Source organism: Lynx canadensis, chromosome B3 (genome assembly GCF_007474595.2).
Source record: "Lynx canadensis isolate LIC74 chromosome B3, mLynCan4.pri.v2, whole genome shotgun sequence".
In the NCBI taxonomy this organism is placed as follows: domain Eukaryota; kingdom Metazoa; phylum Chordata; class Mammalia; order Carnivora; family Felidae; genus Lynx; species Lynx canadensis.
The window spans coordinates 93,501,714-93,524,181 of NC_044308.2; the positions used below are offsets into that span (position 1 = coordinate 93,501,714).

The window sequence follows — 22,468 nt, forward strand, 5'->3', positions numbered from 1 at the left end:
TATTCCCACATCTGTTTTATGTGGTGTACATTTTTATTTATATAGATTATAAATTATTTTAAAAGAAAACCTGACATTCAGTAATCATTTTCATTAACTAGATTATGAAACTCATTTTTTTATTGAAAAAAAAAAAAGGTTTACTGAAGGAGCTATTAAGAAAGTAAAAGCGGGCACCTGGGTGGCTCAGTCGATTAAGCATCCAACTCTTGGTTTGGCTCAGGTCATGATCTTGCGGTTTGTGAGTTCGAGCCCCACAGTGGAGCCTACTTGGGATTCTTTCTCTCTGCCCCTCCCCTGCTCGTGCTCTCTCTCTCTCAAAATAAATAAATAAACTTAAAAGTAATAGAGTTAGAGACGTATTTTAGAATTTTTCCAAAGATTATAGTACTGTGGTTGCCATTTGTTAGCATTAATAGGTTGAGGTGTCTGCCACCAACTTAGTGGTCGTAATTTTTCCTATATATAAATCATAATATCTAGAATATTTTCAATGTCCTGAATCTACCTATATATTGGATAAGGGCAGTGTGTGTATATATATATATATATATATGTGTGTGTGTGTGTGTGTGTGTGTGTGTGTGTGTGTGTGTGTATTGGGCAGTAGCTGTATTGTGAGATAAATGCTCTAGTAACTAGTAGAGTTGGAAATTTAACTGAGTATGTTCATCTTACCAAAAGTGTCTCAATCAAGTACAGTCAGATCCTGTTATTATGAACTGCACTTTACACTTTTTTTTGTTGTTGAAATACCATATTCAAAGAAGTGGGATATTGGCCTAGATTTGGGAAATTTAGTATAGATGAGCTGTTGAATAGGGACTTCGTTGTGCCCATAACAGTGTATCTGTGATATTATTATTTTAAGACAGACATCTCCACATTTATATCTGCAACATCTGAGGCCCTTCTTTCTAGTTAGTCTAGTGCTAATGCAGCCTTTATGGATTCCCACCCCCACCGACACCCCCATTTAGGGTTTATTCTGTTTGTCTTATTTTTTCTTGCTACACTGTAGGGTAGGTGAACCAACATCACAGCGGAGAGCTCTCCTTGCCTTAGACTTGGCAGGGGCTTCAGAGCTCATCTAAATCAAATTGCTTTTTTTCTTATCAGGTGATTGAAGTGAGGCCCACAAACAAGTGACTTACTCAAGTTTACTGGGAAATCCAGAACCAGAACCCAGGAACTAGATACAATTATTTTTCACTAAAAAGTTATTCTAATTGTAAACACAGCTTCCTTGGGGTAGTATAAATTCTTTTCTGAGACTAGCAGATTTCATAGTTCTGCTATTCAATAATTCTGTCAAAGCCAGAGAGAAGTTCTAGAAGTTGTTGGCTGATGTGCAGCTATTGATTTATTTATCTCTCAGGCTCAAATTTACCCTTTAGTACCTTGCTTTGCTATAATGGACTGGACTTTTTGAATATTTCTCCCTACAGTGAGCATGATTTAAGCTTTGTCAGTAGAAGGAAGAAAGGGGCTTCTTTCTTGTTCCAGTATGTTGTTTTGCTGCTTCTTGTTCCTCTTACATGGGGTTAGTGGTGCATGTGGGTGGAGACATTTGGTGGTTCTCTGCCTTACCTCAGCAAATTCACATTGACTTGGGCAGATGACCACCTTGCAGCATCTCCCATGCAGACAACAGTGTGCTCAAATTCTTTGTGTCCACCCATCAGACAAAATATAAGTTAACACGGTATGAGGGACATAACCTAGAGGATTTCACTTACTTATGCTTGCTGTGTGCAGAGATTTATCCATATTTAAGCTGCAATAGCCTTCATACTCTTACTGGTAGCACTGAACTTTCAGCCCTGTTGATGATTAATCTTTAAGCGCACTTTTAAGTGTCCTTTGGAGGTTACTTTAACCCTTCCTAGCATAACTTATGATCTGATGGGACTAACCAGGTACCTGGCAGGTGGGATACAATAAAACTGACTAGGAAGGACATTGAAGCAGCTCCAATAGGACACAGGGAATTTGGGGGAGGGAGGGCCACACTCTTTGGTTTGTATTAAGTCTGTGCTGCATCAAAATTATCCCTTTGTTTCTCAATATAACTACCTTCTAACTCCTTAAAAGGAGTTAACGTTAACATTATCCATTAACATTAATAAGCAGCATGGTATTATACCAAATACTGGCAACTTAAGTTCTACAACAGTATTTCACTCTGAAATAATCCCTCATTTGTTCCATCCATCCACAAAGACATCTAAAAGTCTTTGTGGCAGAAACAATTATGATCTCAGTCTAACTGTAATATTCTTGTAAAATCTTATGTTTCTATAAATCCTATAGTTTTATAAACTGACTAAATTCTTAAAAAAAACTATGTTTTACTAAAAATTCTGGCATTTTTTTGAAGAAACAAGCTGAACCAATAACAAAATGCCTATCTGTTTAATTTCAATGATCCAGCAAAATACAAATCCAATGTTCTAAAAGCAAAATTTATTTGAACAATCTAACTGGAGAGAAAGGGTAAGTGAATATATACTGTAACCAGAGGAGAAATATTCTGTCAAATTTTAAAACAGAATGACAGAATAAGCTAAAAAAAGTTTATTTCCAAAGGAGCTGTCTGAAAGGAGGAAAATAATGTTTTATTATGACATGGCATATTAACTTGACTCTTTATAATGGTAGATCAATTACGTGAACGTCTAATCCAGTCTTTAATACTAAGGCCAAATGTAAACTATGAATGTCTGCATATGTAAATAAGGCTTAATGTGACAAAATTTATTCTCTGATTCTACCTAATAAAAGTACTAAATTTACATAGGTTTCATAGCTGTGCCAATGATAAGTTTTAAGGAAAAAATCAAGTGGTAACAAATGCTAATACAGTTGTCATGAATTTGTAGCCAGCAATACAGTCTACTTTTTATTTCCCCTCCCCTACCCCTTAAGGGTAGCAACATTTTCTTGGAAGCTTTTTAAAAAAATCTGTTTAGGACATGATTTTCTTAAACAGATGCTTAAGAGAGACTTATCTAGAATATTTTAATGTTCAAAAAACAGAAATATACAAGTATGTATACAAGCAAAACAATTTTCCTTATATTTTAGTAACCTAAATCAATGAACAGCATTCTACAGAAGGATGTTTTACTCTGAATACAAACACCTAAAACCTTTGAGAAGGAATCCACAGTTTCATATGAAGGCACATTATAAGGAAAATAATATGTATTCCAAAAAAAGATATAAATACACTGTCTGCTTCTTGACAAAAATCCTGGAAATATTTTCTCATTTATACTATGCAGAATCAGAGTTTGAAAAATAATAATCTTTCTCTTCTTCATCTAAAGACTCCATAGCATTGGTGAAAAGTTTTCCAATACCAGAGTGTTCTCCTAATTCTGTAAAGAGAAATTTAATAAAAAAGATTAATATACTTCTAAAAGTAATTTCAATGAAATTGAAAATAATGAGAAACTGAATAGGTCTGCCCACCTGCAAGCAGCTAATTTTAGTACCATATGAATAAAGAGACTATCTTACAATAGAACTGAGCTACCAAAGAAAGATACAAATAAATTACCTTTGTTATACAGAGTTTTTTTCCTTGATGTTGGAGTTGAAAACTCAGTTTCAACCTGTAAGAGAGTTCATGTTAATAGCTAAATAGTACCTCCTGTGAATTCTGCCTCAAACATAGACAGAATAAGCTTGCTTCATCCCCTGAGTACCTCGAACACGTGCCTATAACAATACCTAATCACATAAGTATCTGTGAAACATCTAATTCTCCTTTAAGTTGAATTTATCCAGAGAAAGAATACTTCTTCAATGTTATTTCCCACTGCTGGCAAACTGTAAGAAAATATTACAAACTAATGCTAATGCTATAGAGGTTACAAGATAGTCTATGGGCCTCTGACAGTTGTCAAAATCTAGGTACTCATTCCATTCCATGACACTAGCAAAACTTAAATTGTTGATAGACAAGTTTTAAGTGTATGATGGAGACTTACTACATCAGTGCTTTTAAACTATTGGCCATGGCTGGCTATCTTTAAAAATGAAAAGGAATAGAATAGAAAATGACAGGGCATATTTACTGTATTAAGAGTAAATATTGTTGAAACTTTCAAGATACACGTGTTCAGATTGTGACGTAAATGTACTTTGAAATGAGTCAAAACACTATTATATCATTTAGCTCTCAAGATCATTCAGTGACATTAAATCAATATGATTTCCACACTGATGGTACATTTTACTCATATATGAACAAAACGAGCTTAGAAAGTTCAAGTAGCTTATTATAAAGCTGTATGGTCAGTCAGATCTTGAAATAAAAATTTTTTGACACTAAATCCTTTGCTCTTTCTATCCTCATGCATTGACTAAACTATTAGTCAATGAAAAAATAGGACTAAATCACAAAGATACCATAGTTTGGTAGGCTACTGACCCATTAAGAAAAACAAAGGCCCAGTAGTGCTTAGGATGATGTCAGAAATGCAGAGAAATAAAAATTATTAATAGGAATAGTCCTTATAGATCTATCCACATGAACTTTTCATCATTATGCAGACAGAACAGACTGAATGGATTAGGATCTTGCTACCACTCAGTATGGTCCATGGATCAGCAACATAGACACCTGGATTTGGTGAGAAATGCAGAAATCTCAAATCTGCTGGATCAGAATCTGGTGTTTAACAAGATCCATAAGGGACTTCTATGCACATTAAAGCTTGTGAAACAACTGTCAAAGCAGCCTAACTTCACACTGGCAAAATAGAACTAGAAGCCAAACAAGTCTTTCTTACTATGTTGATTCCAGGTCCTCTGCAACAAACCAAAATTTCATTCTCATAAGGAATGTGAGACTGGAAAAAGAGAATCTAAGAAACATGGAATCTGTCTACACCTTCAATTTTAGAGATTTCTTTGGAAGAATTTAGTCTCCAGGATGATTTTAAACCAAACAGCCCAGAAGTGTCTACCATTTCCTATGGACAAATGAAACCCATAAAGATTGGATGTGATTATGTAATGCCAGTGTTTAGAAACTCTGAGAAGAATTATACTGCATGCATGCTACAGTAACAATATTTCAACATGGGCGAGGGAGGAAGAAATTGCCATAACCTGATCAGAAGGAATATACAATCAGGAGAAAAGGTGGTCTTCAACATTTTTACCTCCATAAATTATATTTCTCTAAGATTAACTACTTTGAGAGCAAGGACTTATATAACTTAAAACTCCACAATTTGCCATCTATCAATATATCAACAGATGTGATGAATAAATGAATAAATACTTACTGTTTTTTTCTTGATATTGCCCCAGACAATGCCACCTTTACTTTTATGTTCTTTTTGCATACGAAAAACATATTTATCACAGTCATCCCTGTTTGAATACAAAATAATTTTGTCAACATTATATTTCTATTCACAGGTTGAACAGCAGTTGACAAAATTAAAATGTGTTCCAAGCTTTACTTTAAAAATTTTTTTTAGCGTTTATTCATTTTTAAGAGACAGAAACAGAGCATGAGTGGGGGAGGGGGCAGAGAGAGAGGGAGACACAGAATCTGAAATAGGCTCCCGGTTCCGCGCTGTCAGCACAGAGCCCAACGTGGGGCTCGAACTCTTGAACTGCGAGATCATGACCTGAGCCAAAGTCGGACGCTTAACTGACTGAACCACCCAGGCACCCCTCCCAAGCTTTTCTAAAAAGTATATTTTCTGGGAAACAAAAACAAAAACTATTGGGACTATATCAAAGTAAATAGCTTCCGCCTCCCCGCCCCCCCCCCCCCCCCCCCCGGCAAAGTAGATAGCTTCTGTACAGCAAAGGAAACCATCAACAAAACTAAAAGGCAACCTATGGAATTGGAGAAGATATTTGCAAATGACATATCCAACAAAGGTTTAGTATCCAAAATATATAAAGAACTTATAAAACTCAACACCCAAAAAACAATCCAATTGAAAAATGGGCAAAAGAAATAGACATTTTTTCCAAAGAAGACATCCAGATAGCCAACAGACACATGAAAAGCTGCTCAACATCACTCATCCAGGAAATACAAATCAAACTACAATGAGACAGCATCTTACACCTGTCAGGCTAAAATCAGGGGTGTCTGGGTGGCTCAGTCAGGTGTCTTTGGCTCAGGTCATGGTCTCGTGCTTCATGAGTTCAAGCCCTGAGTTGGGCTCTGTGCTGACAGCCCGGAGCCTGAGATTCTCTCTCTCCATCTCTGCCCTTGTCCTCATCTCTCTCTCAAAATAAATACACTTTAAAAAAAGAAAAAATGGCTAAAATCAGCAACACATGAAACAACAGGTGTTAGGATGTAGAAAGGGGGGAATCTTGCACTTTTAGTGGGAATGCAAATTGGTGCAGCCATTCTCGAAAACAAGAGCCTCCTCAAAAAGTTAAAACTTGAACTATCCTATGATCCAGCAATTGCACTACTAGCTATTTAACCAAAGAACACAAAAAAAAACTAATTCAAAGGGATACATGCACCCCGATGTTAAGAGCAGCACTATCTACAATAGCCAAATTATGGAAACAGCCCAAGTGTCCATCTGATGAATGGATAAAGATGTGGTATACATATACAATGGAATATTACTCAGCCATCAAAAAGAATGAAATCTTACAATGACATGGATGGAGCTAGAGAGTATAATGTTAAGCAAAATAGGTCAGAGAAAGACAAATACCATATGATTTAATTCATATGTGGAATTTAAGAAACGAGCAAAGGGAAACAAAAAGAGGCAAGCCAAGAAACAGACTCTCAACTATAAAGAACTGATGGTTACCAGAGGAGAGCTGTAGGGGGATGGGTGAAACAGGTGGTGGGTTTTAAGGAGGGCACTTGCTGTGATGAGCACTGATAATACAGAAGTGCTGAATCACTATATCATACACCTGAAACTAGTATTACTTTATGTTAACTGGAATTTAAATAAAACTACAACAAAAAGGTATATTTTTCTTTTCCATTTTTAAAAAGACCATGGTGTACTGATAGAAATGGACAAAATGCTTCAACCATTTAAAAGGAAACACTGAATATGAGTATTCTAGGAAATTATGGTTTTGCTTACTGTTCATTGTCCCATTTGTGCCCTTTCCAACCACTATCTTGCTGCCTCTCTTTTCCAGAATCCAGAGACTTCTTGTCCCTGGACTCCCTTTTATTAGACCTCTCACTCCTTTCTCCTGTTCACTTTCTTCCCCATCACATTGAATCTCACAGGTAACCATTTTAAGGATATACCTGGTGATGAAAACTCTCAATTCAGTCTTCAATTCAGTTCACAAGTCTTTTATTTCTACATAGTTACATCTTGTTTATATTCTCCACACCAACTATGAAATTTTTTTTCATTTCTTTTTACTTTCTTTCCCTTCTCATTCTTAGCAAACAGGCTTGACCCAAGTAGAGTTACAAATTGAAGCCAAACAGAATGGCTATTTCATTTCTCCCTGCAATTTCTAGTGCTGCTTATGACAGTAAATCGCAGTTGAACAACACTTCTGATTCTCTCTCTTGGCTCCAAGATCCTTTTTGATCAATGATCTTTTCCTTTATGACGATTTAGGAGCAACCTTAAAGGTATGACACATAGAAATTTCTAAATGTGTGATTGTATTAAGATATTAATGTGAACCACAAACAATGCTGCGTAGCTAGTAAGAAGCCTAGCCAGCTGTTCAGGATCAGTACCTCATGACTCTTTTGTCAGAAGTCACTTCTGAAGTGATAAAAACTGTTTCATTATTTAAAATTGTTATAAAAAGGAAGCAATCTATTTGAGCTGGTGAGTCAAGAGATAGTGTAGAGGCCTAGGAGACATTTTTTAAAATAAAGTGTTAGTAAATATATTCATGATATAAATGAGTCTATGTATACTATGTATACTATGTAGTCTATAAGAAAAAAGAATGTATTCCTGTAATTGTAAAAGTGATACACCAAAACTCACTTAAATGTAATTCAATAACCTAGATAACAGCTGGTGATGTTTTTAGTCAAGAAATTTCCTTTCTGAATACATGCTGTTGTGAATTGGAATCATACTGTATATAATTTAACTTCTTAGCTTTTTTTTTTTTTTTTTAATTTTTTTTTTTTTCAACGTTTATTTATTTTTGGGACAGAGAGAGACAGAGCATGAACGGGGGAGGGGCAGAGAGAGAGGGAGACACAGAATCGGAAACAGGCTCCAGGCTCTGAGCCATCAGCCCAGAGCCTGACGCGGGGCTCGAACTCCCGGACCGCGAGATCGTGACCTGGCTGAAGTCGGACGCTTAACCGACTGCGCCACCCAGGCGCCCCTTCTTAGCTTTTAAAAACTATTGTCGGGGTGCCTGGGTGGCTCAGTCAGTTGAGTGTCTGACTTCAGCTCAGGTCATGATCTCGCGGTCTGTGAGTTCGAGCCCCGTGTCAGGCTCTGTGCTGACAGCTCGGAGCCTGGAGCCTGCTTCAGATTCTGTGTCTTCCTTCCCCTCTGCCCCTCCCCCACTCATGCTCTGTCTCTCCCTGTCTCAGAAATAAATAAACATTAAAAAAAAAATTAAAAAAAAAGCACAAAAAAACTATTGTCTACTGAACACTATTCTTTGTCATTAAAAATTCTTGAAGGCATGGTTTTTAATTATTACTTATTATTCTATTATGTGGATAAATCCTAATTTCTTAACTTATTGGACATTTAGGTCATTTTTATATTTTCAGTATTATGTTTCATGATGAACATCTTTGTTCATACAAATTTACATACATACTTGCCCAAATATATTTCCTCAGAATTGACTCACAAAACCCAAGAGCCAAAGAGATGAGTATTTTAAAGCTTTTCATGATTTGGCCAACGTGCTTACCAAAAGCTTTGTCCAAAATTATACTCTGAATACTTTCACCTGCAATGAATACTAAATAAAAAATAAACAAAAATAATTTATGGATTGCTGGGGAAAAATTATGTTTTTAATAAATAAATGCAAATTAAAATTTCACCAAGCTTCAGGAGATGAATGAATACTTTTTTCACAGTCATTATTATTGGCTTTTGCCTCATACCCCATGGAAATTACTCTTACTAAAAACAGCGTTGTCCTGCTTGATTGCCAGATAGAATGGCTTATTTTCAGGCCTCATTTTTATTACTTTCCATTTTTTCTCTGTGTCATTCAACTGCTGGCCACCCCTGATTTTTCTTAATTTTATTTATATTTTAAGTGCTTCTATATTCACATAGTTCAAAATTCAAAAAGCTTCCCTCTTTTCTAGTCTCCAAGCTATCTTAGTTTCTCTTTGTAGGGATCACCCGTTTTCAATTTATGTATTCTATAAGAGATATTTCATCAAAGGAAAGCAATTCTGTATATATACACATATATATGCAAGTATATACATATACATACATAAATACACAGCTCTTATTTACACAAATGATAACACGTAATTCACGGTATCTACCTTTTTTCATTTAATAAATCGTGAACATTTTTCCGTAATAATAATTTCCTCATTAATTTCTATGGCTATATAATATACCCAATTTTTGTGATTAGTCCCAGTGGTGAGGATTCGAATTGTTTCCAGACTTTTGCTATTATAAACAATACCCTAAAAAGCTGTACATTCACTATTCTAAAAGCAGGATGGATAGGTTAAAGACTGTATTTACAATTTTGATAGATATTTACAGGGGCGCCTGGGTGGCGCAGTCGGTTGAGCGTCCGACTTCAGCCAGGTCACGATCTCGCGGTCCGTGAGTTCGAGCCCCGCGTCGGGCTCTGGGCTGATGGCTCAGAGCCTGGAGCCTGTTTCTGATTCTGTGTCTCCCTCTCTCTCTGCCCCTCCCCCGTTCATGCTCTGTCTCTCTCTGTCCCAAAAATAAATAAACGTTTAAAAAAAAAAAAAAAAGATATTTAAAATTGCTGTCTGCAGAGACTGTACTAATTTACCTTCTCACTAGTAATGCATGAGAATGGCTTTCTTTTCCTCTTAATTTGTAGGAGTGCTGTATTAGGAAAATTAGCCTTTTCCTTTGATGGGTTCCATATATTCTTTTCTCAGATTACTGTTGACCTTTTGATTGCTTAGGGTGGTTGGTATGGGGTAAAACTTTTTATTTGGTTGACTTTACCATTTGTTTTGTTAGTGTTTTCTGAGTCTTGCATCATAGTTAGAAAAGACTTTCACTAATCTACAATTATAAGATAATCCTCCAAGGTTTCTTTAGGTATATTTTATAGTTAAATTTGTTACATGCAAAACTTTGATCCATTTTGAATTATCCTGAGGTAAAGTGTGAGCTGTGTGTGTCCCTACACTACTGAACCACACCCCTACTTGTTGAAACTGTCCATCCTTTACTTCTAGAAACTATCCTTTCTTGATTTCCTTTTTCATGATGCCTCTTCTCATTATTGACATCTACTCTCTTCAACTCATGAAATGCCAAATGCTGATGCAGAGATTACAGTATCATATGCATATTTACCTATTTATAGAGGCTAGCATGCCAGGACTGACATGCTGACACTGAGGAGTTTTTGCCAATGGAAAGACAACTGATGATGGAGTTGTTGGATTTTTGTCCATACTGGGCAGAATATCATCCTCTTCTGCACTGTCCTGGAGACTTGGCAACTAAAAAACAAATATTTCTTACTAGCCAGCAGGCTCCCCTAAGAATGGGATTTCTCATTATCACTAAATATTTTTGGGTGGGATAGAACAGAACCTTAACCTCTAAAAAAACCTTATTTTCTATTGTGTTAAATGGAGACAATGACAAAGTTGTGAAAAGACCAGTGTCAGCAAATGTTTTCTGTAATGAGTTAGTATATATTTTAAGCTTTGTGGTGCATACAGTCTCTGTCCCAAATATTAAACTCTGCTGTTGTAGCATGAAATCAGACATAGCTATGTAAACAGTGAGCATGTCTATGTGCCAATAAAATTTTGTTTATAGAAAATGTGGTCCACCGGATTTGATCCATGGGTCATGGTTTGCTTACCTTTGTGTAATCAGAACAAAACAGAATTAATTCACTGAATGTTATGGGAACTCAAGCAAGTATTAAACTTTTGTGTATATATATTTCTAGTAAACAGTAATTCAATCATTAAGATTTTATCTAAGTTTACATCAAAACATTAGAAAAAGCGGATTTATCCCACAGAAAATGAACTTACTTCACTGCTTTCTACGTTTTATTATTTTTGTTTTTAAAATGTCGCTACTATTGCATTTAAGCCAAAACATATATAAAACCTGAAATGATGGTAGAATTATATAAAGGATATAACCTCTAAAGGACCATGGTTGTTATGCAGGGAACACAGTAAGAGACTCAGCTGGCTCCTTTAGAGATCTCCCTTTACAACCTGTGTAGGCAAAAGGAGCCTAGATAATGATGTTACTAAATTCTTAAAGCATTTGTGTAGCCTTTTAATATTGGAGATAATGTAACAATATTAAGAAATGAGGGGCACCTGGGTGGCTCAGTTCATTAAGCATCCAATCCTTAATTTCAGCTCAGGTCATAATCTCACAGTTTGTGGGATCAAGTCCTTGCATTGGGCTTCACCTGCCAGCACAGAGCCTGCTTGGGATTCTCTCTCTCTGCCCCTCCCTTGCCCCTGTGTGCTTGCTCGCTCTCTCTCAAAATAAATAAAGTTAAAAAAATATATTAAATGAGTAAATTAAAAAATTATCCCTGAAGGTTAGCTCACTAAAAAATTTTATACTTCTATCAGTTGTCTATATCTACCCATTTTTGCATTAACCTTAATATTCTTAACATTTATATTTATATTCTAGAAATAGTCTCAAATTTGTACTTTATATTGTATTTGACCATTTATGAAGAACATCCTTATTGGATATAGGCTGCTTCCAGTTTTTTGCTGTAAAGATAAACCTGCAATGAAGGTCTTTGTGGAGACTTTTGGCTTCTTTTGAATTTCTTAGGATAAATTTCCATGAACAGAATTAATCTTATGGCTCTCAAATATTGCCATGATGCTTTACAAAAGGTATGATTCACTTATACATCCACTGATGTATGACTATTTCAAAGTTTCCACTGCTTTTTGTTATGGAAATTTTAACTTTTTTGTAAAAGATTCTGTAATTTAGAATATATACATATGATTTACTTTGTTTTCCTCCAATTGCTAGCCAGTATAACTAACCACTTTTCCAAGTATTCATTCAGCCTTTAAAATATTTTCTTGCCCACTTTTCCCCTGTGATCTTGGCAATTTTTAGTATTCCAGTAACATCTGAATGAGTTCTTCATATTATAAGCATTCTTTATTTGTTGTAAATATTTTTCCCCAATTGAAGTTTTTAGTTGTATGATTTTCATACTACAAAAATTATTTTATACATTCAAATGTCAACTTCGTGCTGTCATCTAATCCTTCCATTGAATTTACTATAGAGTAGGTAATAATCTTTTCTTACCACCTTTTTTTTTTTTGTTTTTAAGTAGGCTTCATGCCCATTGCCAAGCCCAATGTGGAGCTTGAAATCATGACCCTGAGATCAAGACCTGAGCTGAGATCAAGGGTCAGATGCTTAACTGACTGAGCCACCCAGGTGCCCCATCACCTTTTTAAATTTGCCTCATTACATACGAAATTTTAAATATAGACGTTTAGCCTATTTCTGGGTTTTCAATTTGGCTCTACAACCATTACGCTGATGAGAACAGCATGTACTGGCAGACTGCTTCCTACAGTACATTTTGGGTGATGTCTGTATAGGCTATCAATCCTTGGCCTAAATACTAGGGATGAACACTAACCATATATAAAAATGAAAGATGTAAAAGTCAATATAAAGAGAGCAATTATTTCATGCATTTAAGACTCTTACCACTACTCTCTGGTTCTGCAAAGGTGTTGTACTGAAAAAATCATCATGATCATCTTTTGGCAACTGTTCCAGAAAATTCCTCATTTGCTGCTTCCTTTTAAGAGTTCCCACTTTGGCAGTTATCTTAATCATTTGCTTCTTATCAGCATCACCTATTTTGCCTTAAGAGTTAGCAAACATTTTGATAAGGATTCATTTATAGTAAGTGCTTTAAAGTTAACAGACTTTACAAAACCTAAACTGTTTATCTGTATTAAGTATACTCATCTACTATTAGTAAATCTCCTATATAGCAAATGATTTTTTCTATACTGGGATCTATGCAGTATGACTAGCCCACAAGATCCTCATGAAGAAACTACCTAAGATTAGCCAGTGTGAGGTGAAAAAGTTCTATACCCTGTGAGAAAGGTTACCTCCCATATTCCCCTTGCTGAATGCCTAATTTATTGATTTTGCAAAAACATAAACCTTACTGGATTAGGCTAGGGATAGGATATGCTCTAAAGCTTAGTACAAGCCCTGTCATAAACCCTGAGCAGGAATGCGTACTCCTGGGGAGTACAAAAACTAAATTTATTTTGAATTTTATTATGAAATTTCTAGAAGGTCTTTCCCAAGTGGCCTCAGATTAGAATAGACTCTTTGAACAATAATCCAGATATTGGAATCTTTGGATCTAACTGCATATCTAACTAACTGCATCTAGTTTCCTAGAAGAAACTCAAAGCACAAGGCTGCTAAGGCTACTATTGATAGAAGTAACTGTCTAGATAAGACTTAAAAATTAAATAATGACCTTTATAGTTCTTTCTAGCTTTAACATTTTGAGAAAACACCTATAAGATGATACATAGATAAATATAAAATACATCTAGTGACTAATCAGAAATCAATACTGAGAACTAGGCAAAAACAATTTATAAAGATTACCATTTTGGCCTTTGGGGTTAACTGGTTTTTTCTTAGTGACAGGTTTCTGGGATTCTTTTCCTCTGGGGTCTTCCATGTATTTCCTCTGGCATTCTTCAGCAGATCGAGAACCTACAGCCATTGCTACATCTGACCAGAAACCAGGTTTGTGCTTTGGAAAAGATGCAAAAGCACTATGGAAGACCAAAACCAATTAAAGAACCAGAAATTCAAATCAATAAAAACAACCTCCTGAATGCATACCACTAAATCAATGAGATTTATTCAGCTAAAGGAATCATTCTAGATAACTGTTTGAAAAGACGATACTATTATTTCCACTCAGTAACTTACTTGAGTGCTTAAAATATAAAGGTGTAATTTTACATATTGAGTAGATACCTTCTATTTTGTTGTATTCTATGAAACCTGAACAATCATCCCAGGTCTTTCTTTCAATATCTTTTTCCTAAGTCCACCTATCAGTGATTTGATCTTCTGGGGGACTCTAGCATGACTAACTTTTCAACAATGTTGCTCAAACCTTGCTGGTGCTAAGTATATTGGAAAATGAGCTCTTAGTTCCTATATACTCTAGGTTATAAATTCTTATTAAAAAGTGTTATTCTTGGGGCACCTGGATGGCTCAGTTGGTTAAGCGTCCAACTCAGTTTCAGCTCAGGTCATGGTCTCACAATTCATGGGATCAAGCCCCATGTAGAGCTCTATGCTGTCAGCTTAGGATCCTCTCACATCCTATCTGCCCTCCCCCACTAGTGCACACAGGCTCTCTCAAAACAAACTTTTTTTAAAAGTATTATTCTTGCTTTCACTCTATTATAATTTACAGAATGTGATGTTTTATATATAATTGAGGGAAATGAAAACTGAAAGAGAAAAAAACTGTTAGTCAATATAAGGTTGTCATCTAACTTAACAAATGAGTTACATTCTAAAGTTTATTTGTAAATATTTAGAAACTGGTACATGTATTTCTGCTCCCCTCCCTCCCAAATATATTTTACATATTGCAGTTAAGCTGGCAGTTCAGCCAGAAAAGATCTAATTAACCTATGCAGCGTTATTATGCTGGTAAATTTTTAAAATCAGCTCTCACTGAAATAGTCCTTATTTGTAGTGTTTGCCAATTTCCATATTGTAAATAACTATTGTGGCTGATTTCAAGCTACCAACAAGATGTCTCTGAATGTGGAATAAGAAATGTGTGATGGGACACAATTATACAGAATTTCCACCATACAGACAAATGATGTGAAGAACTTAAGGCATATATAACAATAATAAAATTTAGTAAAATAATTAGGAAGTGATGAGTTAGGGTATTAATAAATTTACTTGTAAATCTGTGTGAATCTGATCTTGTGAATGGGCACCAGGTGACTACAGAATACCACTCATTCCATGTATAAAAGGAAGACAAATACTGATTGTTAATGAATGCTCTACTCTTTTGCACATAATCATTCTACAGGTGTTCTAAAGTGGAGAACTAAAAGGATATGGAGGCTCAAGCTTCCATTTGTGTACATTGTTTTCCATTTGTGTACATCATTAATTTGCAAGTGTAGAACTGCTAGGACTATTTTTCATGATAAAAATACTTAATGCGGGGCACCTGGGTGGCTCAGTTGGTTAAGCGTCCCACTTCGGCTCAGGTCATGACCTCACAGTTCGTGGGTTCGAGCCCTGTGTTGGACTCTGTGCTGACAGCTCAGAGCCTGGAGCCTGTTTCAGATTCTGTGTCTCCCTCTCTATCTGCCCCTCCCCTGTTCACACTCTGTCTCTGTCTCATGAATAAATAAGCATTAAGAATATTAAAAAATAAAAATACTTAATGCATTTAATGAGAAATTAGTCTGTAATTAACACATCTCTAGTTTATCCTAGATAATTTTTAAAGGCAAATATAGTCATGTCACTCCAATTCTACTTAAAACTTGCTTTCATAGGTGACAGAGGAAGAAAAAAGCAACTTGCTTTTATAATTCCCTAGCATGAAAACCAAAGCATTTAATATGACTTTCATTGTTCTGGTCTCTCTAGTCTCATCCCGTACTGTTCGTCCCTCATTTTTCTGTACTCCACTTATTTTGGCCTTCTTTTAGGATTTCTAAATGTGTTTTCCTCCTATCCACTTTTACATATGCTGTTTTATTTCAAATGAACTTATCATGGAAATTTGGCTTAAATAATTCTTATTTGTCCTTCAGATCTTAGTTCAAGTATCTGCTTAAGCTAAGTCAGATGTCCCTGATCTATATTCTCCTAAACTTAAGAGTGATTATTTGCTAACTAGGTTATAAGCATGATGAGTACAAAACTGGGCTGCAACTCAGAGTCATTGGAGTTTAGATCAGAAGTACAAGCAAGCAGGGCACCTGGGTGGTTCAGTCAAGGTTAAGTGTCCGACTCCAGCTCAGGTCATGATCTTGTGGTTCCTGAGTTTGAGCCCCACATCGGGCTCTGTGTGGACAGCTCGGAGCCTGGAGCCTGCTTCAGATTCTGTGTCTCTATCTCTGTCCCTCCCTTGCTCACACTTAGTCTCTCTCTCTCAAAACTAAATGAACATTAAAAAAAAAGTACGAGCAAGCAAATAAGGCAGTAAAACAAGTAAACAGATTCGTAAAATCAGTCCCTTAAGATTTCAATTTAGTAGGTTTGCATTGGCAACACTTCACATTTTTCAGAAGTTCCTCAGGTGATTGTTCTGCTGTGCAGTCAGGATTAGAATTACTTTATGTTAAAAAAAAGGAGCATTATATCCCAATTGAGTGGGTAGCAGGAATACGTGATGACAAAGAAAGGTTACAGGGAAGAGGTGACTGATATGTGAGGGAAAATTTGAAGGATGGATAAAATATAACAGTTGAAAATGAGGCAACAGTATTGACAAAGAAATGAAGATGAGGAGACAGGACATAAGGTTAGGGAATAGACAGTAGTTCATATTTATAGTATGGTAAATTTCAAAGGAACAGCTGCAGATTAGAGCTTTGAAAAAACTAGAGAGCCCAAACCCAAGCTTGCCATATCTAAATATTTTAGTAGTATGCAGTCTAGGCACCTTAACATATTTTTTTTTAAGTTAACATACAGTAAATGGTCTTTTTGCATATGGTTCTATGAATCTTAATGGATAAACAGATTTGTAGAGCCATGATCACAGTTAGGATACAGAACTGTTCCATTACACTGAAAAAAATTCCTAGTGCATCCTCTTTGTTGTTGTCCACCACTATAATCACCAGCAATTGCTGATCTCTTTTTCTTAGTTTTTTCTTTCCAGAATGTGATATAAATGGAATCATACAGTATGTAACCATTTGATCTGGCTTTTTTCACTTGGCATAATGCCTTTAAAATTCATTCAAGTTGTTACACACACCGATAGTTCTTACTTTTTATTACACAGTCGCCCATTCATTTAAGAGTGTACCATGGTTTATGTAGAAAGTTCCATGGAAGCCAACAGAACTGAGCTCTATAAAACCACCATATAAAGTTGTTTGTGAACTTCTGTGCTCACACCACAAATTATGACATATTTTCATTTCTGTTCAGCATTTTTTTTTCTCTTGAGACTTTGTCCTTTTTGACCCATGGATTATTCACAAATATGTTATTTAACTTTCAACTGCTTGGAAATGTTCCTTTTTCTTTTATTGATTTGTAGTTTAATTCAACTGTGATGAGAGAACACCCTCTGTATGACTTCAGTTATTTTAAATTTGTTAAGGTTTGTTTTGTGACCTAGTCAATGTTCTATCAGGTGAATGATCCATCTACCCTTGGGGAAAAAAATGTATTTCTTTCCCTATTGTTGAATGGAATGTTACACAAATGTTGATTAGATAGTTGGTGGATGGTGGTGTTCAGTTCTTGTATCCTTGCTAGTTTTTTTTTTTTTTTTTTTTTTTTTTTTTTTTAATTTTAACGTTTATTTATTTTTGAGACAGAGAGAGATAGAGCATGAATGGGGGAGGGTCAGAGAGAGAGGGAGGCACAGAATCTGAAACAGGCTCCAGGCTCTGAGCTGTCAGCACAGAGCCCGACGCGGGGCTCGAACCCACGAACTGCGAGATCGTGACCTGAGCTGAAGTCGGACGCTTAGCCGACTGAGCCACCCAGGTGCCCCCCTTGCTAGTTTTGTCTACTAGTCAACCGTTACAAGAGAAAAGCATTGAAGTTTCCAACTATAAATGTAGTTTTAACTTTTCAGTTCAGTTGTTTCCTTTTAGTTATGTCAGATTTTGATTCATGTATTTTGCGGGTTCGGTGCATATACATTTAGGATTGCTCTCTTCCTGGTGAACTCACAGTTCTATCATTTTGTAATGTTCTTTATCCTTGATAATTTTCTTTGTACTGAAATCTTTGATAGGGTACAGCCACTCCAGCTATGAGTGTGCACGGTATTTTTCTACCCTTCTACTTGTAACTTATCTATTCATATTTGAAGTGAGTTTCTTTTACATGGTAATAAAATGGAATGTTTTTAAATTCATTCCGACAATCTGTTTTTTAAATGGTGCATTCAGATCTCTAACATAATGTTTGGATTCAGGTCAACCATTTTATTTGCTTTCTGTTTTGTTTCCTATTTCTCTATTTCTTTTCTGTATTTTTTTTTCAGTATTTTATCTATTGTATATAAAAAAAAATCTTTGTAGTTGTTAGTAGTTGCTCTAGTGATTACTACATACTTAAGTTTTTTACTGCTTCAAGTGGAATGTAAAAATTTACCATCTTCTCCATTCTTCTTTATGTTGTTATGTATTAAATTTACATATATTGAAAACCCCACCATACAATGTTAATATTTGCTTTCAGCCATTAAACATTTTAAAGAACTCAAGAGAACAATTTATTATATATCCAGATACCATTTCTCTTGCTATTCCTTCATACCTGATACTGACTGCCTCCTTCCTCTGTCCTCTGTCCTCTCCATTCTGTTATTGAGCCTATCTAGTAAGTTTTATATTTTGATTATCCTATTTTTCCAGTTCTAAAATTTCCATTTGATCCTTCTTTTTATCTTCTATTTCTCTCTGAGATTTTCTAAATTTCTGTTCTTTTCAAGAATGTATGCTCTTGGTTCCTGGAGTTTTCTTTTTTCTTTTTTTTGACTAGAGAAGTCTGTGTCTTTATTGGCTAAACAGGCTACTTGGGAGAGATGAAACAGGAGGAGTAGGTGGCCCAGATGCTGGGCCTGTCCTGCTTCAAAGGCTTGTAGGTGGTGAAGAACTTGCCCAGGTAGTGGTCAATCACCTTGGGCTTAATTTCCACCTGGTTGAAGGTCTTGGCATTGTAGACAGCCACCACACTGCCCACCACCTTGGGCAGGATGATCATGTTCCACAGGTGCTTCTTAACCACCTCGGACTTCTCCATGGGGAGAGCATCCTTCTGAGGCTTCCTCTGCAAACTCCCGTTCAGCTGCCACCACTGCACAGCCCCATACTGCTGCATCAACGGCTTGTAAGACGCGTCCAGCAGCTGGTCTAGATCCACACCGTGGTATGAGAACTTATGGGAAGGTGCGCTTCTTCTGCTCTACTTCTGCCATCTTGTCAGCCTTTTTTTCTGAAGCAATTTTATATACCTGCTTCAGAATCTTGTCAGATAATTTCAACATCTGTGTCATCCTAGCAATGGCATCTGTTCTTTTTTTTCCTATGAGAGTTAAAAATTTTCCTGGTTCTTCATATACTGACTAATTTTGGATTATTTCCTAGGCATTTAAAAATACTATAAAACTCTGGGTCATGTTTATATCCTATGGAGAATGTTAATATTTTTGTTTTAGCAGGCAATCAACCTGGTTGTAACAACTATAAATTCTAGTCAGTCTTTTGTGGTTGCAGTTTCAGTATCAGTTCCATTTTTAAAGTTTTGCAGTGATATTAAAATATTCTGTGTAGGAGACACTGAGTGGCTGGCTTGGAAACTGGGGGCCAGTCTACCTCTTAGTTCAGTTGTCAGTCTTGGGTATGCTGTTTAGGATCAAATCCTTAAATGCTCAACTCAGGAGTGAGATCTAAAATTCATAAACAACTTTATATAAGGTTGTTTTCCCTAGATTTTCCCTTTGCAACTTTTAGTTCCCCAGAATTCCTGTTTTTGGTTCTTTGGCAGAAAGCTAGGGCTTTAGTTACCCAACTCTGGAGTACATATCACACAACTGCATCTTTCTGCAGTGTCAAGCACAAAAGACAGAAAAAGAAACATGTAACACAAGTTGCCCTACACTTTCTGAGTCCTATATTCCAGAAGAGAAGGTTTCCTACTTTCAGAGTTTTAGGTGCATATGGGCTCCATATGCTGCTGTGATTTTTACCCCTGCAGGACTGTATGCAGACTGGGCCATAAGAGAAAGGAGAAAAGAAAAAGAAAACTGGGGATTTCTTTCACTGTTTCTGAGTGTTAGTAGTCCCCTTCCTTCTTCCTCAAGCCAAAAATATAAGGCTTTTCTTTGAACTCTCTTAGTCATGCCTCAGCAACAACTTCTAATTTTTAAGTGGCCTTAATCTAGGTTAAGGAACACCAGAGGAAAACTGGAAATCTGCCCCCACTTCAGTGTTATTTAAAATTCTAGTCTTTCTGGGAATGCCTGGGTGGCTCAGTCATATTCCTGATTTCCTCATCTTACTGGGAACTGGAATCTTTGCAGTTCAGGTATTAAAATAATCTTCTTAGATGATATGGATATACAGTAAAGGTTGAAAACCTTTACTATAACGAAACAACAGGAGAGACAGCTGGAAAGATAATTAAGGTAAAGTATGATATGCTGTCAATTTAAGGCAGAATGATCTCCATATAATTTGAAAATGAGTAAGAATGCAGTGAAGGTTTCTGATGTTAGAATCACAACTATACATTAAAACTAACCTGGGGGCGCCTGGGTGGCTCGGTTAAGCGTCTGACTTTGGCTCAGGTCATGGTCTCGCGGTCCGTGGGTTCGAGCCCCGTGTCAGGCTCTGTGCTGACAGCTAGGAGCCTGGAGCCTGTTTCAGATTCTGTGTTTCCCTCTCTCTCTGACTCTCCCCCATTCATGCTCTGTCTCTCTCTGTCTCAAAAATAAATAAACATTAAAAAAAACCACAAAAACTAATCTGGAGAGGGGCGCCTGGGTGGCTCAGTCCGTTAAGCGTCTGACTTCAGCTCAGGTCATGATCTCACAGTCTGTGAGTTCGAGCCCCACATCGAGCTCTGTGCTGACAGCTCAGAGCCTGGAGAGTGCTTCAGATTCTGTGTCTCCCTCTCTCTCTGCCTCTCCCCAACTCATGCTCTCTCTCTCAAAAATAAATAAAACTTGAAAAAAAATTTAAAGAAACACGAATCTGAAGATATATAAAACAGATCACCAGATGAAAACAACAAAGTACAAATACAAGGCTACTTCCATTAAAGTAGGCAGGCATTAAAAGTCTGAAAAAAAGTAGTGTCAAGAAAGGGTGCAGATGGAATGGTTCTGTGGGAAAATCTATAGTTCCTTGGGAACTAATTAGATTTTTTAATTTTTACTTTTCATTTTATTTATTATTTTTTATTTTTTTACAAAGTTAGACACGAATAAAAAACACTGGGAAGGGGTAACCCCCTCATCCCCAGGAGTGGGCCAGGGGGACAGAGGCTACCTGAGGTATCAATAATGATCAAGGAGTTAAACCTAGTTGACTGAAAGAATTCCATTTTCAGAATCAGGAATGTCAGACAAAGTAGATAGGCAGGGAAAAAATGTTTAGTTTTTGACATATTAAGTGAGAATCTCTGTAAATGAGATTTATAGAGAGATGTCCAACAGGCAAAGGGAAATAAAAATCTAAATATAAGAATTTAGAACTAGAGATACAGATTTGGGAATCCCTGTCCAAAGAGTAAAGTTAGAACTGTAGAAGGAAAAGACCATTGAAGACTACATTATAATAGGAAGAAAGCATCCAAAAACAAGAACTATGAAGAAGAAGGAAAATTATCTTAACTACCTGAAAATAAGACAGAGAAGGAACACTTAAGAAATTAAAAAAGGAGCGTAGTGGCACAGAGATGCCTGAGGAATAGTGTTTCAAGAAGGTAGATCTGAGGGGCGCCTGGGTGGCGCAGTCGGTTAAGCGTCCGACTTCAGCCAGGTCACGATCTCGCGCTCCGCGAGTTCGAGCCCCGCGTCAGGCTCTGGGCTGATGGCTCGGAGCCTGGAGCCTGCTTCCGTTTCTGTGTTTCCCTCTCTCTCTGCCCCTCCTCCGTTCATGCTCTGTCTCTCTCTGTCCCAAAAATAAATAAACGTTGAAAAAAAAAAAAATTAAAAAAAAAAAAAAAAAAAAAAAAGAAGGTAGATCTGAAAATAAATTCCAAATATAAGGTTAGGGAGTACTCAAGCAAGTGAATCACTGAATGTAGTATGTTTCTATGCTCTTCACTCTGATCAATCACATCTTCCTTTCTACTAGATCATTTCCATCAACACCACCATACTCTGGCATGAGTCCTCTTACAAACAAGCAATCAAACATATGTCTTCCCTTATCTTCACATTCTTCTATTACCTATCCATTTTGTTGTCCCCTATCACTGCCAATTTCTTGTGTTGTCCACCTAGGTTGTTTTTACTCTTTCACTCACTCTTC

The 22,468-nt window shown here is 36.4% G+C and overlaps 2 protein-coding genes across 3 annotated transcripts in view; both read right to left on the bottom strand.

Moving 5' to 3' along the window:
* Nucleotides 1-2,447: 2,447 nt before the first annotated feature.
* The window catches only part of MIS18BP1 (MIS18 binding protein 1), a 58,504-nt gene continuing 38,483 nt past the window's right edge, over nt 2,448-22,468 (bottom strand). For both annotated transcript variants that reach the window (XM_030319021.1, XM_030319022.1), the window contains 6 exons: nt 13,839-14,011; nt 12,906-13,066; nt 10,518-10,666; nt 5,304-5,391; nt 3,566-3,620; nt 2,448-3,383 (listed from right to left, as the gene is read on the bottom strand). In XM_030319021.1, the coding sequence (XP_030174881.1) occupies nt 3,280-3,383; nt 3,566-3,620; nt 5,304-5,391; nt 10,518-10,666; nt 12,906-13,066; nt 13,839-14,011 (730 nt within the window). In that variant the 3' untranslated portion in view covers nt 2,448-3,279. The remainder of the gene's footprint in view (nt 3,384-3,565; nt 3,621-5,303; nt 5,392-10,517; nt 10,667-12,905; nt 13,067-13,838; nt 14,012-22,468) is intronic.
* On the bottom strand, nt 18,896-20,786 carry LOC115516408 (40S ribosomal protein S15-like). Its single transcript, XM_032593708.1, is given in 2 exon segments — nt 18,896-19,373; nt 19,375-20,786. Coding segments are annotated over 2 exon segments (483 nt in total). The 5' UTR covers nt 19,486-20,786; the 3' UTR covers nt 18,896-19,001.